Source organism: Neofelis nebulosa, chromosome 1 (genome assembly GCF_028018385.1).
Source record: "Neofelis nebulosa isolate mNeoNeb1 chromosome 1, mNeoNeb1.pri, whole genome shotgun sequence".
Classification (NCBI taxonomy): domain Eukaryota; kingdom Metazoa; phylum Chordata; class Mammalia; order Carnivora; family Felidae; genus Neofelis; species Neofelis nebulosa.
This window is the reverse complement of record NC_080782.1, coordinates 71,038,580-71,056,731: the sequence shown is the minus strand read 5'-3', so window position 1 is coordinate 71,056,731 and position 18,152 is coordinate 71,038,580. Positions and strand designations below refer to the sequence as shown.

At 33.7% G+C, this 18,152-nt stretch overlaps 1 protein-coding gene across 5 annotated transcripts in view; it reads left to right on the top strand.

Moving 5' to 3' along the window:
- The window catches only part of FER (FER tyrosine kinase), a 440,848-nt gene that overhangs the window by 48,161 nt on the left and 374,535 nt on the right, over positions 1 to 18,152 (top strand). For all 5 annotated transcript variants that reach the window (XR_009260552.1, XM_058725350.1, XM_058725344.1 and 2 more), the window contains one exon: positions 395 to 661. Coding sequence is in view for 4 of the 5 variants with exons in the window: in XM_058725350.1 (XP_058581333.1) it covers positions 455 to 661 (207 nt within the window). In the remaining variant the exon portion in view is untranslated. The remainder of the gene's footprint in view (positions 1 to 394; positions 662 to 18,152) is intronic.

The window sequence follows — 18,152 nt, the reverse complement described above, 5'->3', positions numbered from 1 at the left end:
TGCTAGTGTGTAGAAATACAGTTGATTTTTGTCTTTTGATCTTTACTCTGTAATCTTACTGAGGTCATTTATTAATTCTAAAACTTGTTTTTAATTGCATTTCTTTCTATATTCAATTTCACATCCTCTTCAAATAAACATAGTTTCACGTCTTTCTTTTCAATTTCCATGGAAATCATTTCATGTATCTCATTGTACTGGCTAGATCCTCCAATATGGTGCTCAATAGAAGTGGTGAGAGTGGACATCCTCATCTTGTTCCTGATATTTGGGTGAAAGCATTCAGTTGTAGTGATTTTTTTTTAAACTCTAAAAAGAATGGGCCATAACTTTGCCTTGAAAACAAATTTCCTTTTGACTTAAGAGGTGTTTTTTCTTCTGTTTACATACACAGATATGTGCTGATTAGAAGGCTCACAGTACGGAGTGGAGGATAAGACAGTGCCTTACAAAAATGGGGTTTGGGAGTGACCTGAAGAATTCACATGAAGCTGTGTTAAAATTGCAAGACTGGGAATTACGATTACTGGAGACAGTGAAGAAATTTATGGCTCTGAGAATAAAAAGTGATAAAGAATATGCATCTACTTTACAGAACCTTTGTAATCAAGTTGATAAGGAAAGTACTGTTCAAATGAATTATGTCAGCAATGTATCCAAGGTAAGAAGAATAATTTCATTACTTATTGTGTATGGCATTATAATTGTGCTTAGGGCAAATAGATCATATTGTTGCATGAACATACCCAAGTTAGCATTCTAGGGCAGTGGTTCTAAAATCTTGCTGATTATCAGAATCTCACGGGGGAAAATTTCAAAAATTATGAATTTTGGGCCCTACCGCCTGAATCTGAGATGGTAGATGTGAAATTTTTGAATTTTGAAATAAAAAAAAGTAGATGTCTAACTTACTGTAATGATTTAGTTGGGTTTGACAACCGTTTGTTACAAATTTTGTTTTCTTTATTACCCTTGTTCCTTGGGTCTCTTGAGACCTGCTATTTTCTTTTGACACAAACTTCCATTATAACCCACCTTCCCTAATTTCTTCTGTGAATCATTAATGTAGTGATCACATGGAATATTTTCACATGTAGCTGTTCTTTGCTGTCATTCGTTACTAAAATACTTGTATACTGATGACTTAATCACACTCAAAAGGTCTTTGGATAAGCAGTATGTTTTTTTATCTCTAAGATTATAAAAATATAATATAAAATTTAAAATTAAGAGCCATAAAAATAAAGGCCAAAATTGCACCATTGATTGTTCGTTGAAGGTATTAAAGGTGAAATATTACACACCTTAATAATTTTTCCTCTTCTTTTCTTCTGAATTGGGGGAAGAACGGTTGCATGTTTGTGAGGGCTGAGCAATACAATTGGGAGTTCTGTCTGGTCCTTAAAGACTTTGAATCAATCCTCTGTTTCAGTATCATCTCCTCTTCTTTCATATAGGTTTCTCCAGTTCGTGAGCTTCACTGGAGTTCTAGATCTGACCCTATAAATTGGCCATTTCTTTTTTTTTAATTGAGAGAAAATTGATATCCTAAGGTATACAGCTTGATGTTTTGATTCACATATATCGTGAAATGATTACCACCATAGGTTTAGTTAACATCCATCATCTCATATAGATACAATAAAAAGAAAAGAAAAAAAATCCCTTTTGTGATGAGAACTCTTAGGATCTATTCTCTTAATAACTTTCCTATATATCATAGAGCAATGTTAATTATAGCCACCATGTTGTACATTACACACCTAGTCCTTACTACCTTATAACTATAAATTGTACCTTTTGAAAATATGCCTCTTGTGTTCTATTCCTTTGTTTCTTCATACCTGCCCAAATCCAGCTCTTCCTTTTGTCCCACACCTGTGCTTTAGGGTGGAGGAATTGGAGAGGAGAAAACAGAGACTGAGTAGCTGAGCAATTTCCATGTTGAAAATGAACAAGTCATAAATAAATGAATTATCTGTAACAGTTCAGTTTGAATCTTTTTTTTTAATATCTTCCATGTGTCTACTTAAATACTTGTTTTTTCCTTTAGTTTCTTGGAATACAGTTATAGTAGTTGTTTTATTCTTTCTTTCTTTTATCATCTGTGTTACTTCTGGGGTCAGTTTTGATTGACTAATTGTTCTACTGCATCCTTATGCTTGGTAGTCTTTGATTTGATACCAGGCATTATGAATTTTACCTATTTAGGTACAGAGTATTTATATATTTTTAGAAATATTCTTGACTTTTGTTTTGGGATTGGCGACAGTTGGTTACTTGGAGACAGTTTTATCTTTTTGGCTCTTGCTTTTAATTTGTTATGTGGATCAGAGCTACTTGTATTCTAGGATGAATTTATCTCTTCTACTGAGGCAAGATCATTCTCACTACTCAAAGGATGCTCCTGATATTATGAGATTTTACATTTTGGGTGTTAGGCCCTGGCACAATTCCATGGTCTTATGTGAGCTCTAGACAGTATTCCGTGTGATCACTGTAGGTGGATTATTACCTTGGCGTAGAGTAGTCTCCTCGTATTTGTGAGCTAATCAGTACTTAACTAAACGATCAAGGGAGAACCTTTGCAGATCTGCTGAGTTTTCTTTTTGTGCAGCTCTGTTCTCTGTACTACTCGGTCCTTGTCTCTTCTGCAGTAATCTGTCTTGGTGTCTCTGTGCTTTGAACTCTGTCTCTTTAATTTACAGAGAGAGATTGTTGAGTTCTGCTTGACTCTTCCAACTTGGGTTTTAGCCTGGACATTTTCTCCATTCAATAAGCTGGGATAACCTTAGGGCTCAGTTCATTGATCTGTAGACTCTCTCAAGGTTTACTGTCCTTCACTGCGTGATGTCCAGCGGCTTGAATGCTGTTGTTTCATGTATTTTGCCCAGTTTTTAGTTGTTTTATGCAGATGGATAAAGCAATGACTGTTTCTCTATGTTGACTGAAAGCAGAAGTCTTTCATCCAGTGATTTTTATGTCTTTATTTAAAAAAATTAAAATGTACAGCAGATTTTCAAGAATAAAACAAAGATATCTCTGTAAACTCTATTCATTAATTGTTAACATTTTGCCATATATACTCTTTAGTTTGCTTTCTCTGTCAATATAATTATATATTACTTTTTTTCTTGAATGATTTGTGAATTAGTTGAACACATCATGTTCTTTTATTTTTAAATATTTATTTAAGTATTTTCTGAGACTATATCCACAATGTAATCAAATTTTGGAAATTTAGTATCAATACCATGCTATTATCAAAAACATATTCCGTATTCAACTTTTGTCCATTGTCCTAGTAATGTCCCTTTTTGACATTTTTTTTAAGCCCTGATTCAAGATGTAATCCAGAATAACTCATTTCATTTAATTGTTTTGTCTCTTAAGTTCCAAATGTAGAACATGATTGTAAGAAATCATATTCTGTGTTTTGGTAATTTTCTTTTTTTTACTAAAAGTTATTTTGAAGTGTGTACATTCTGTCTTTAATTCTGAGGGCATGGCTTTTGGGAGGTTTTATTTTTCCGTTTTTGTTTGTATTGTTTTGGGGAAATTTTGGGAGATAGAAGCCTCAGTAGTTATGTTTGCTTTCAATTACTTGGACTGTTTCCCCATCATTCTTTGAGCACATTTCTTATTTTCTGGCATACTAAGATATCCCAGGCTCATCTTGAATGTTCCCTTTTCCAGTCCTGGAATAAACCCTTTCCCCTAGGATCCTGTTTCCTTCTATGACAGAGAATATTTACATATTCAACCAATTTACTGCATATGAAATTTTATATCTCATAGTATTTTGCAATCACAAACAATACTGCAAAAAATAACTTTGTTACAGATGTGTTTTTGTGTATTATGAGTATCTTCAGGGTAAATTTCTGGAAATGAGATTTCTAGGTCGAAGTGTAAATGTCCATGTCATTTTGTCATATATTTCCATTGTAATTATGAATTTATTTTGTAGCTCTTGTACAATTTGGTATATCCACTAGGAATATCTGAAAGTGCCAGTTTCTATTTAATCTGTGCAAGAGAATATATTGTCAGACTTTTGAATTTCTGTTAGTCTGGTAGGTAAAAAATGATATCTAGTGTAGCTTTATTTTATATTTCTCTGATTATGAGTGAAATTAAACATCTCTTCATGTGTTTAACAGCTATATTATTTTGAGGACCTTTAAGGTATATTTTACTTTGTGTTTTCTTATTCATTAAAATTACACCTGTCAGAAATGAAAGATATTATAATGGGAAAAGAAGAAGTGAAATTGTCTCTGTTTGTAGATGGTACAGTTTTATACATAGAAAACCCTAAAGACTACACCAAAAAACTGTTAGAACTAATAAATTCGGTAAAGGATACAAAAGCAACATAAAAAATCAGTTGTGTTTCTGTACACTATTAATGAGCTATTAGAAAAAGAAATAAAGACAATAACCAATTTACAATAGCATCAAAAAAATACTTAGGAAAAATTTAGCCAAGGAGGTGAAAGATCTGTATAGTGAAAAATTGTAAGACATGAAAGAAATTGAAGAAGACACAAATAAGTGGAAAAATATTCTGTGCTAATGGACTGGAGGAGTTAATATCGTTAAAATGTCTTTATTCCCCAAAGCCGTCTATAGAGTCAGTGCAATCCTTATCAAAATCCCAATGGGATTTTTCACAGAAATAGAACAAACAATCCTAAATTTGGATGGAACCACAAAGACCCCAAATAGCCACAGTAATCTTGAGAAGGAAGAACCGGATGGATACATCAAATTCCTGATTGCAAACTTTACTGTAAAGGTAAAACAATCAGAACAGTATGGTATGGCATAAAAACAGGCATGTGGACCAGTAAAATAGAATTGAGAGCCCAGAAATAAACCCATGTGTATATCATCAGTTAACATTTGACAAGAGAGCCAATAATAGTCTTTTCAACTGGATGACTCAGTTGGTTAAGTGTCCAACTTTGGCTCAGCTCATGATCTCATGGTTCGTGAGTTTGAGCCCCACATTGGATTCTGCACTGCCAGTGCAGAGCCTGCCTGGTATTCTTTCTCTGCCTCTCTCTCTTTCAAAATAAATAAACTTAAAAAAATAAATAAATGGTGTTGGGAAAGCTGGATATTGACATGCAAAATAATGAAATTGGACCCCTCTCCTACACCACTCACAAAAGTTAAGTCAAAATGGCCTAAAAACTAAATATAAGACCCTCAGCTGTAAAACTACTAGAAGAAAGCATAGGGAAAAAGCTCCTTGACATTGGTCTTGACAACAGTGTTTTGGATATTGAACCAAAATAGCAAGCACCAAAAGCAAAAATAAGTAAGCATCAAAAGTAAAAATAAAAAGATTCTGCACAGAAATAAACATTCAGTGAAATTAATAGGTAGCCTGGGAATGGGAGAAAATATTTGCAAACCATCTATCTGGTACAGAGTTACTATTTAACATATAAGTAACTCATACAACTCAATAGCAAAAAAAAAAAAAAAAAAATCCAATAAAAAATGGGTGGAAGATCTGAGTACAGTTTTCTAAAGAAGACATAACAAATGGCCACCAGACACAGGAAAAGATGCTCAACATCACTAATCATCAAGGAAATGCAAATCAAAAGCACAATGAGATATTATTACTTCATACCTATTAGAGTGGTTATTATCAAAGAGACAAGAGATAACAAGTGTTGGCAAAATTGTGGGGAAAAGAGAGTTCTTGTGTTCTGTTGCTGTGAATGTACATTGGTATAGCTACTTTGAAAAAAAGCATGGAGATTCCTCAAAAAATTAAAAATAGAACTAACATATGATCCAGTAACCCCACTTCTGGATATATATCTGAAGGAAATGAAATTATTATCTTGAAAAGATATCTGTCCCCTTGTGTTCATTGCAACATTGTTTACAATAGCCAAGATATGGAAATAACCTAAGCATCCATCAATGAATGAATGGATAAAGAAAATGTGGTATATATATATACATATATATATATATATATGTATATATACAATGGAATATTATTTGGTTATAAAAAAGAAGGAAATCCTCCCTTTTGTCATAACATGAGTGGATCTTGAGGGTATTTTGCTAAGTGAAATAAGTCAGAGTAAGACAAATGCTATATATTCTTACTTATATGTGGAATCTAAAATGGCCAACTCATAGAAATAGAGATTAGAATGGTGGTTACGAGAAACTGGGAGGTGAAGAGGGTGGGAGAGAAGTGAGGAGATGTTGATCAAAGGGTACAAACTTCCAGCCATAAGATGAATAATTTCTGGGGATGTGAGGTACATCATGTGATGATATTTAATAGTACCATGTTATATACTTGAAAGTTGTTAAGAGAGTAGATCTTAAATGTTACCACCACAGGATAAAAAGGATGATTAATGTGAGGGGATATGGAGGTGTTAAGTGACCCTACTATGGTAATCACTTTGCAATATATACATGTATCAAATCATTGTGTTGTACACCTTAAACTTGCATGTATTATATGTTACTAATATCCCAATAAATCTGAACAAAAATAAGTAAATATACAATTACACCTATCAGAATACAGGCAACTCTGCTGAAATAGCATAGTGGTACAGATAATTCTCCTTGAAGGGACATACTGGTTTATATTTTGAACCCAAAGTAGAATGAAATATGGGCTATATTACATATGCTACATGGGAATCAAAAGTAATGAAAAATGTATTTTGATGAACCAGCCGTATTATTTAGTAGTCACATAATAAACATACTCTAACTAGAACCTATATAACTAGATTTTCAACTGTATATATTTTAAGACTAATTCTTAAGTCTGAATGTGGAGTCAATTCTGCTGTAAAGCTTGATTTAAAAACATGAATTTGTTCCAATGCAATTGATATATTAGGGAATACTTTGAGCACAATGTGATTTTGTATTTATGCACACATCTGGAAGAAACACTAGGTGAATGATGAAAACTATCCAAATGAATAGAGCTGCTTAGGAATATATAACACTCACATAGGCACACACATTCGTCATTTATTAGCTACCTCTGTTCATGTCTTGTGTTACAAGCCACACCCATCCACACGTGATATTGCAACTCTCCAAATTCAGATCACTCTTTCTACCACTTCACAAAAACTTAACAGTCTTCAGCTCTTCTGCCACCTACTTTTGATAAGTCAACCTCAGGTCTTTTCAAAATAAAGTGCCATATATACTGTAGTACTTGTATATTTTGTTACCGTTTAATATATGTAAAACCATGCAAAGTTTTTATTAGGTTCCTGTCTTTTTAAAAATGTGTCCCTGATAAATTTTTTGACTCTTGTGCATCGAACACCATTTTTTTTTTATAAGCCCTGTGGTTTTAAATGTGTGATTTTGCATAACCCAGTGATGACTGGGGACACAAATGTTTTGTTAGAGCAGAACTAGTATATTAGAATTACTTGGGAGCTTTGAAATACTGATCCTTGGGCCCCATCCAAAACCTATGAAATTAGAATCTGTGGTCATGGGATTCAAGATTTGGTATTTTTAAAATGCTGCCAGGTAATTCTTATTGCAGGCAGAATTGTGACCCACTGGCCTGGGCAAACCAGAAAGCTTTGAAGAAAATGTAAAGACAGGCTCTTGTGTATGGGAAGTACTTTGCACTTGCAGTTCAATCTTTGCAATTCTCAGTTTTAGGGAAATTTAATGACTTGTCTCCTAGATTTCTTTATCTCATAAGGACTCAGAAATTCCAAAAACATTCTTATGTAATAGACAAACTCTGAATAAAAATTGTTGTTTCAGAGAACTATTTATTTTGAATTATTTTGTGGCACAGAAACTATGCATTCTTCATGGAATTTTATTGTTGTGTCTTAAAAATATTCAACTTGGAAAGAAAGCAAGTTGGGAGATATGGTCTGTAGGGGAAACCTATTTATAACAACTATTATTTAGGTATTTTTCAAGCTTGAGTCATTTTGTTGATTATTTTCAAAGCTTTGCTGTAATTATAGCTACAGTAGTAGTTTGTTCTTTGACTCAGTGTCCCAGGATAAATACTTTTTGGTATAATGAACTCAGAAGTTTAAATTACTTTCGGTTTATGTAATACTGATTTACCTCACCACACAACTGCTAGTTCAAAGGTGGAAAGCATGATTTGTTTTTCTAAAAGGTATAATTTTTCCCTATATGTAGGGAAAATTCAAAACTTAAAAATTGAGTGAACTGCTTACTTTTTTCAATATTGTATATTCATCCTAATATAGCTGATAGTATACCTAAGAGTCAAATAGGCATTTTAGTATTTATGCTAATTATTTTGGAAATGTGTGATACTGTGTAGTATATGCAATGTAGCATATGATCCCTTTTTTAAGAGGGATATAGGAGAGAACTAAATTTCTGTAAATGGAATCATTATTCCTCTTTTTCATTGTGAAATAAGAGACTCATTTATTTCTAGGAAATATTTTTGGTCACAAAATGACAATATAAAAAATCAAATTTAGGAATATAAAAAATCTTTTGAAAAATACATTTCAGGTAAAAACAGTATTTTATAATATAATAATACCATTCAGTTTACACATCAGGATTCTGAAAAATGTTCTAAAAAATAAAAGTCTCCAACTAGTAATTTTGTTTTCTTGGGATAGGGAAATGTGTATTATATGTATGTTTATATTAAAGTAGTGCTATTTCTAGTTATCCAGTGTGGTGCTGGTATTGGTTAGACAGAAGATGATGATTTATTTCCTAATTGTTCTGCTTAAGGAGATTTTAAGTGTAGGTCATTATTTTAGTTAGAAAGCCAAATATAGTGCAAGGCCCCTTTTATTTTTACTTTCATATCAAGAATGACTCACTAATCTTGGCCTAAAAGGACTTCTTCACTTTAGATGTTACTCATGCTGCAAAGTAGGTGGCCTGAAGCGGAGATGGATTTTCCCTGTGGCTGTTGGCCTCTAATGATAAAGCACTAAATAAAGATTAATCAATGATTACTGTGTAATTTGTAACCAGTTTGTAAAGTACTCTCATTAGTTTAGCTTAGATAGTTATTCTTTGGATGCATGTATTTTGGAGATGTAATAAAGATGAACATAATCTTTAGATGCAAGTGTCTTTAGGTTACCATACTTCTGGGTCCTCCAGCATGTTAGGTTGTTTTGGATTTAGCACATTCAGAGGCAGATTTATTAGCTGTATGACCTTGACAGATGATTTAATCTCTCTGACACCATTTATAAGATGAAGATATTTGCCTCAGAGTGTTGATATAAGGAGTATATAAGATAAAGCCTATAATCTAGAAGAAGTCGATAGCATTAAAAAGGAGGAGCGGAGGGTGGTCTAGACAAGCAAGGTTAGCTTTAATAGGGGTGAGGTTGGGGAGAAGAAAGGGAAACCATAACCCCTCCTCTTGGTTCTGAGTTACACAGGTTGTGAGAGAAGAAAACAACATTTATTTTACAGAGTTTCAGAGAGAGAGAGAGAGGGTCCTAAGTATAGAGTCTGGTTCATAACTTCTGGGAGCAAATACACAATTTTAAGTTTTTCCCTCAGAAGTTTATATGAGGGTTTTTTTAGAGATTAGATTGAGCAGTAGCTCGAAGTGTTGGCTGGATTCGGGGAGGAAAAAGAAGCCTGCTTTTAAAAAGATGTCAAGCTGAAAGAGCCAATCAAGGAGATTTCGGGGATACAGGAAATAGGGGATAACAGAACAACTGCCTTAGGACATGGATGGGGAACAGGAATGGGATGCAACGGTTTGGAAAACTGGAATATCACACTGAAGCTAGAGGGAGTAAGTAAGCATTTCCAGAAGCAGTACTGTAATTTATTGTTTTCTTTAAAACGTCCAAATAGGTCAGCCCTGTATTAACAAAAAACCACTAGACCTGGATCAACAAAGTAATCTTCTATGGACATGAGCTATAAAACTCAAGGAGTTTGTGAGGATGACAGTATAGAGGGAAGTAGCTAAGGAGAGAAAAATCGTATGGTGCAAGGGCTGGAGAAGACTGCAGAGGTCTTTAGCTCAGCACCTAACTTTTTGGTGGGAGCCACTGCTGAGGTTATGTGATTTGCTTTTGAAGGGCAAAGGTGACTCTGGCCTATTATCTTTCTGGATCTTGTTCTGGAAGAACGAGAATTGTGGCTTTTAAGTCCAAGAACAAAAGCAGATGAAGGGTACTGAGGCTAGGAAGCTGGGAGAAAAAGTGGTGAGCAAGAAAAGGTGATGTAGTTTTCTTCTTGGCCTGATCTGTGTTTAGATATCTAGACTTACTCTTATTAGTAGCAGTAGCAATAGCAATATTTTGGTAGTCATGTGGTCTCTGGAAATGGCTATCTTCTGAGATTGGGCAATGAGTGAGCTAATGTAGCTCAGTGTATTATATGGTACCAGTCTTTGGAACCCAACTAGTGACTTTAATTATATTGATTATTTTTATTTTATTTTATCTTAAAAATATTTATTTTTTGTTTACCTAGTATTTTTATTTGGGATTTGTTTTGGTTATTGTGTTAGTGTTTGATAACCTTAGAGTTTATAGTACTTGAAGTAACAAGGGCTGGAAAGTTTTGACCCTTCCATTGTTAGAAAGGCTTTACATTTACTTAGAGAAGCCGAAATTCCTGTGCCGTTGAAGGACATACTTATCACAGATGATCCATCCTTCTCTGACTCACCAAATAATTTCATTTTTTGGTTCTTTAAAATCTCCCACCAGATAAGAATATATCTGCTGTTCTAGATACTGTGACATAAACTATGCAGGGAAGGAAACTAGTGTATTCCCGCTACAGGGGAAGAAAATTTAAATGTTGTAAGAAAAAATCAGAGATCTCCAGGAACTCATCAAATGAATTATAAAATTGACAGGGTTTTGTATACATAACTAGCTTATTTTATGAAGATTATTATACTATCATTATGAAATGTTTGAAATGTTCCAAAGCTATTTGCCTCAGATGTGGTACTGACAGTGTGTTTTCTTTCATGCTTCTTGTTTGGATTCACTGAGCTTTTTGAATCTGTGAATTTTTTGTTTTTCATTGAGTTTCACTGTTTTCAGCTATTATTTCTTCAAATACTTTTCCTATCCCTCCTCTGTCTCCTTGGAAGTTCCTTATTACGTGTATAATTAGATGTCTATAAGGTGTTCTGCAGCCCACTGATACTCTGTTTATTTCTGGATTCTTTTTTCTCTAAGTTTCATTTTTGATGGTTTATATGGCTTTGTTTTGTTGATTTTTGTGAGGGAGCACAGTTAAGTTACTTGGAAAGAGCTTGATCCGTTTGGATCTTGATTTTAATTTCCTTAGGCAGGGTCAGAGCAGTGTTAACTCTGGGGCTAGTGACTCCTCACTGCCAGAGCTCTACCCAGTACCCATGAATTATGAGTTTTTTGGGAGTGGCTGGTAGGAATGCACTATTCCTGACCATATGTGAACAGTAGGTACTGTTCCTGTAATCTTTTCAGCTAGTTTCCCCCCAGTTCATGTAGTTTCCTCATGGGCATGCACTGACCAGTTTTCTGCCAAATACCAGAGTGAGGCTCACTGCAGATGTCCAGGCTTCTCTGTGTGTCTCCATCCTCTCCAGGAGTCAGTGTGCCTTGAACTCTAGCTGCCTTGTTCTTCCCAGACTCTCTGTTCTGCCTCCTCAACTCTACGATTCTGCTCACACCTCCTTTGGTTTCTCCTCCCTGTGGGGCGGCCTCTGAGTCAGTAAGTCAGGGCAATTGTAGGGTTCATCTTGTTTGTTTTTTTCTCTCAGTGATCACTTCATATCTTTCACTGCCTGAAATCTAGTATCTTGAAAACTGTTATTTCTTATATTTTGTCCATTTTTTTTTCAGGTGAAAGAGTAAATTTGGTCCCTGTTATCCCTTCTTGGCTGATTTTATTTTAAAATATTTTCCTAAAGGCATTTTATTTTTCTTCTGGTAAGGTGTAATTAGTATTTATAAAATCAGACTATTTATTTAGAATTCAAGATAATTCAGATCCAATGAGGCTTTGCATTATTGTTAAAAGAAAAGAAAACAAAACAAAACAAAAACACATGCAAGCAGTGCGAGGCCCAGAGAGTTTTCTCTTTGACTTTTAATTTGCCCCCTATAATGGCCATGTCACTCCCCTGCCAAGTTTCTATAACTGGACATTGTAATTAGTATAAAGTCAAACTTTTTACTATGACTTTAAGTTTATACTTGTTCTGGTCTTACACTCTGATTTTCTCCTTGCACTTCCCTTAGGAAAGTACCTCTAGGCAGAAAAGTGGGGCAATTTCAGGTCTTTCATTTTTCTTTAGGGTTCCAATCCTGTGCTGCCTGTTATCCTGTATCTAAAAACAGTTTCATATATATTATGCTCACTTTTGTAGTTTCAGTGGGAAGATGGGTTTGATTCTAGTTACTATGTCAAGGCTGGAAGAAGTCCCTTACTTTAGTTGCTATTTTCTCTCTTCTTTCTAGCATTCTTCCTAGCACAAAGTAATCATGGTTAATGATTATTGGTTTCTTTTGGCTCATTTCTGAGTATCTGCTAATATGCATGATTAATTTGTTAATTCTAAATTACTAATACATAGAAATATAAGCAGTTCTGCAAGGATCTGTACTTCATATTTCATACCTGTTTGCTACTGTATGTGTCTCAATGGAATAAAATGGAAGTATTCTATCATTTAATTAAAAAATTAATTTAGACTTTATTTCCCCAAAGTAAGTTAAACTAGTATTTGCTTTCCTTATGGAAGAGCTGCTAATATTTTCTATTATCTTTGAGTAGATATTGTTTTATATTTTCTCATACTACCAAGTAATGATTAAAAAAAACAACTCACCTTGTCCTGTATTTTCTTTCTTTCTCTTTCTTTCTTTCTTTTTCTTTCTTTCTTTCTTTCTTTCTTTCTTTCTTTCTTTCTTTCTTTCTTTCTGTATTATTTTTTGGGGGAAATACCAACATTTCTTTTTTTTTTTTAAAGGTTATTTATTTATTTTGAGAGAGAGCAAAAGAGCATACGAATCACCAGTTGGGAAGGGTATGAGCTGGGAGGGGCAGAGAGAGAGAGGGATTAGAGAGAATCTCAAGCAGGTTTCATGCTATTAGTAGAGAGCACTTTGTGGGGCTAGAACTCACCAACCATGAGATCATGACATGAGCCAAAATCAAGAGTCAAAGGCTTAACTGACTGAGCCACCCAGGGGCTCCTGTATTATTTTACTTTAGATATAATTTTGGCTTCTAGTGTGATGACTGATTCCTGTTATGCATGAGAGCTGCGATTTAATTTCATGGAAGCATCTGTACTAAATTTGGAGTGATACAGTCGAGGCTGGTGTTTCATATTTTAGGAGGCTCTATATTTGGAAGTGCTATTGTACTGTTAGGTCACAGTGTGCATGTATTTTGAACAGCTTGTAGATGGAATTTGACATAGTACATAAATCATTTTGTTTTCGATTTTTTCTGATATTTAAATTTTCCAAGGCAATTCAGGTTTGAAGACAAAAAGAGTATTGTTTTTTATCTTTTCCACATGTCAAATATAGTCATCTTTATTTTTATTCTGTTATTTTTTTTTGATGCATAAGCCTGTACAAGGTGTTTATTTATCTTCTAGAGATAACATTGTACTCTGTAAACTATTTTGCAGTTTGACTTTTTAACCTAATTATATACCTTGGACTTTATATCATTTCACATGAAGTTACCTTAATTTAAAAACATATATATATTTGTTAATGTTTATTTCATTTTTTTAACTTTATTTTTTATTTTTTAAAATTTACATCCAAATTAGTTAGCATATAGTGAAGCAATGATTTCAGGGGTAGATTCCTTAATGCCCCTGACCCATTTAGCCCATCCCCCCTCCCATAACCCCTGCAGCAACCCTCAGTTTGTTCTCCATATTTTTGAGTCTCTTCTGTTTTGTCCCCCTCCCTGTTTTTATATTAGTTTTGTTTCCCTTCCCTTATGTTCATCTGTTTTGTCTCTTAACGTTCTTATGTGAGTGAAGTCATATGATTTTTGTCTTTCTCTGACTGACTCATTTCACTTAGCATAATACCCTCCAGTTCCATCCACATAGTTGCAAATGGCAAGATTTCATTCTTTTTGCTTGCCCAGTAATACTCCATTGTATATATATACATACCATACTTCTTTATCCATTCATCCATCGATGGACATTTGGGGTCCTTCCATACTTTGGCTATTGATGATAGTGCTGCTATAAACATGGGGGTGCATGTGTCCCTTTGAAACAGCACACCTGTATCCCTTGGATAAATGCCTAGTAGTGCAGTTGCTGGGTCGTGGGGTAGTTCATTTTTAGCGTTTTGAGGAACCTCCATACTATTTTCCAGAGTGGCTGCACCAGCTTGCACTCGCATCTTTGCCACTTTTTGATGTCTCTGTTATGGTGATTTTAGGAAGTTTTTTTTTATTCTCAGTGTTTAGAAACATTTTAGGTAGTACCAAAGGTATCTAATTCATAAAGGTTTAAAATTATTTGTTAGCAAACATTTTGAGCTTTGTACCTTCTTAGAGATATTTTATGGATAATTGGTTTATGATAACTATGTAGTTCATGGTTATTGATCTCTTTGAATTTGCTGTCTGTAAAAGTAAGGATTCATTTAGAAAAAATAGAACCTACATTAGGTAGATTGTTTTCTTTCTTTTCTTGCTTTTTTTCAGTAGATAGGATTTGATTTAGAGAAATATGTGTAAGAGTTTTGCAGTATTGGGGTTTCAAAATAGGTGAAAGAAATTAAGAGGTACAAACTCCCAGTTATAAATTAAATAAGTCACGGGGATGTACAGTTCAGCACAGAGAATATTGCCACTACTATTGTAAATAATAACCTTGTATGGGGGCACCTGTGTGGCTCATTTGGTTGAGCGTCTGCCTTTGGCTCAGGTCATGATCTCACGGTTTCGTGAGTTCTAGCCCCAGGTGGGGCTCTGTGCATTGACCACAGGGAGCCTGCTTGGGATTCTCTCTCTCTCTCTCTCTCTCTCTCTCTCTCTCTGCCCTTCCCCCATTCACACGGGCTCACTTGCTGTCTCAAAGTACATAAATAATTAAAAAATAATAATAACCTTGTATGGTGACAGATGGAAAGTACACTTGTAGGGAGCATTTCTTAGTGTATGTAAAGTTGAACTACTATGTTATATACCTGAAACTAATATAATATTATATGTCAGTTAAAGATAACAAAAAGATATTTAAAAAATAAACCAATAAAAGGTAGATTAATAGGAGAAAAGCAGTTTTTCTCAAAGATTTTATAATTTTTTTCTTAATCTCTGGTTATTTCTTATTTCCTAGACTTAACTTTAGATACTTTATTTTCTTTTTCCTCATTATTGTTAGCTCTCTCTTTTAGTGTTAACATTATTTTTTCTGTTTGTTTTTGTTTTTGATGAATTAATACATACTTTTTGTTTTTTGCTTTTCATTTCCTTCTTTGTATTTTCCTTAGATTTTATAGTGTTCTTCCTTTCCCAATTTCTAAAATTGAACATTTAATAAATTTATTTTTATTCTTACTTAGAAATGGAACTATAAAGTTTGTGAATCTTTCGGCAAATTGAGCTCTGTATCATAGATTTTGGTAGTCAGTATTTTATTTACTGTTATTTTCTAGGTCTTATATTAGTTTTACAAACTTTACTATTTGGCCCATCCATTTTTTAGAAATGATTTAATTATTTTTTTCTTAAAAAATTCTGTCAGTGATTTTGTCTTTGCTTTTTTTCCTTGTAAGAGGCTAGATAGAAAGTATAGTTAGTATGTACTATTTTCTATTCTTGAAGAAATTTATAAATTTTTTTGTAGTATAATATCATCTAATTTTTAAGAATATCCCATAGATTTGGGGCACCTGACTTAGTCAGTTAAGCATCTGACTCTCAATTTCAGCTCAGATCATGATCTCATGGTCCGTGGAATCAAGCCATGCATCAGGCTCCACGCTGACAGCATAGAGCCTGCTTAGGATTCTCTCTCATCCTGTCAATCTCTGCTCTTCCCCTGCTCACTCTCTCTCTGTCTCAAAATAAAGAAAGTTAAAAAAATGAATATTCCATAGATTCTTTAAAAATACATATCTTCGGGGTGCCTGGGTGGCTCAGTCAATTAAGTGTCCGACTTCGGCTCAGGTCACGATCTGACGGTCCGTGAATTCGAGCCCCGCGTCAGGCTCTGTGCCGATGGCTCAGAGCCTGGAGCCTGTTTCCGATTCTGTGTCTCCCTCTCTCTCTGCCCCTCCCCCATTCATGCTCTGTCTCTCTCTGTCCCAAAAATAAAATAAACGTTAAAAATACGTATCTTCTATACCTGGGGAGGTATATAGATTTTTATATGTAATATAGATCAAACATATTCATTATTAAATTACTTATTCAGATACTCTGCATTATTTATTTTATTAGTTTATTTGTCATAGGTAGAGATGAGTACATTTAATTCTCCCACTACTTTTGATTTCTCATTTCATTTTCTACTGTTTTGTTTTGTGTGTTTTGATGTACTGTTTTCTGGAATGAAAAGATTCATGACAGTTATATGTTCATTGTAATTGATATTCTTCTGCATCACAATGTGCCCTTGTTTTATATTTTGGGTCTAGAATTCAATTTGAAATTATTTGGACATAATGACTACTGAATCCTATTGTTTATATTTTTCTGGGGTAGTTTTACTTGTCTTTTTGTTGTTGTATGTTATTTTATTTTACTGATGTTTCTTATTTATTGCCTAGAGTGAAGTTCCCTCCTCTGATTTGATAATGTTTACCTGAATTTTCATAGATGTTTAACAGATAATATTTTCATACAGTGTTTAACAGATGTGTTTAGTATAATTTTTATTTTGCAACTCATTTTTAATTGTGAATAATTTTTTGTTTCTTTTGCTTTCTTTCTTTTTTTAATGGGCAATGTTAACTTTCTTCAAAAAGTACTTTTGATAACTTAGATGGTCTGTGTAATTTTTTTTTCCTAAACATTCACTTGTTTAACTTTTGAAATTTAAAAATTTTAAACTTAAGTCCATATTTCTTTACAAACTTTAGATGTAGAGCTGTCTATACACTCTTCTATTTGAAAAGAGGGGAAATGGACATAATTATACTTTTCTCATCAAATTCTCATTCCTGGTTTTTGTTACTATCCACTAGATTTTTTTGTCTAGTTTTTTATAGTTACATTACTACTACATTTACATTTTGTAGCTCTTTTCTCAATAGTTAGGATATATTTATATTCTGTTTTATAAACTTAACCACAATGGTTGTGTTTAGACATTGTATTATTATTCTTTGCTATGATTATTTTTTTGAAGTTGAACTTTAGATGTTTTTATTTGTTAATATTTCTTAACTTATCTAGTGTTCAGCATCAGTGAGTAACTACTAGTAAAATCCCGTTATGAGGAATATTATCAGCAGAATTATTACCATTACGTAGGATTCTGTATAATAAAGAAATTTGAATGCCTGCCAGTGGCCTACAGTATTTTGCTTATTAGGTTACAAAGAGTTATGTTCCACAAATTATCCTGGTCAACAGATAATTTGTCTGTGCCCTGGCCATTCCTGTGCCATAACCAAAGAGCCATATCTGCAAAGTGCTGTACAAGTTCTATTGCAAATGTTGAAGTACACCTTTACTTTTGTTTGTTTATCAAGCATCTGTTAACATTTTACTCTCTTCTTTTTATAACAAATATTCTAGTCACCTGTCTAATTCAAATTATATACTATCCAAACATTTTCTTGCCCACTCACACATTCCTTTTAGGCATTGCTTCATAATTACATTATGTGCTGCTCCTCTCCCTTTGCTGTATTAGTTGAAGATCCGTTAATTTTTTTCTTCCCTGTCATAATTGGCATTGCTATCATTCTATTTCCGGTTATAAACAATGAAAATATCTTTTAATGGCATGTATTTAATTCATGGTTTTCTTTTACATTTGTGCCTCCCTGCCTCCATCCCTCCCTTCCTTTCTTCTTTCAAAGAATATTTAGTAGCTATTTAAGGCATCACAGTAAATACCTAAATTAGTGAGGAAAGAGTTATGGTACCACCCCCTGCAGCTTGCATTCTGGTTGGGGAGA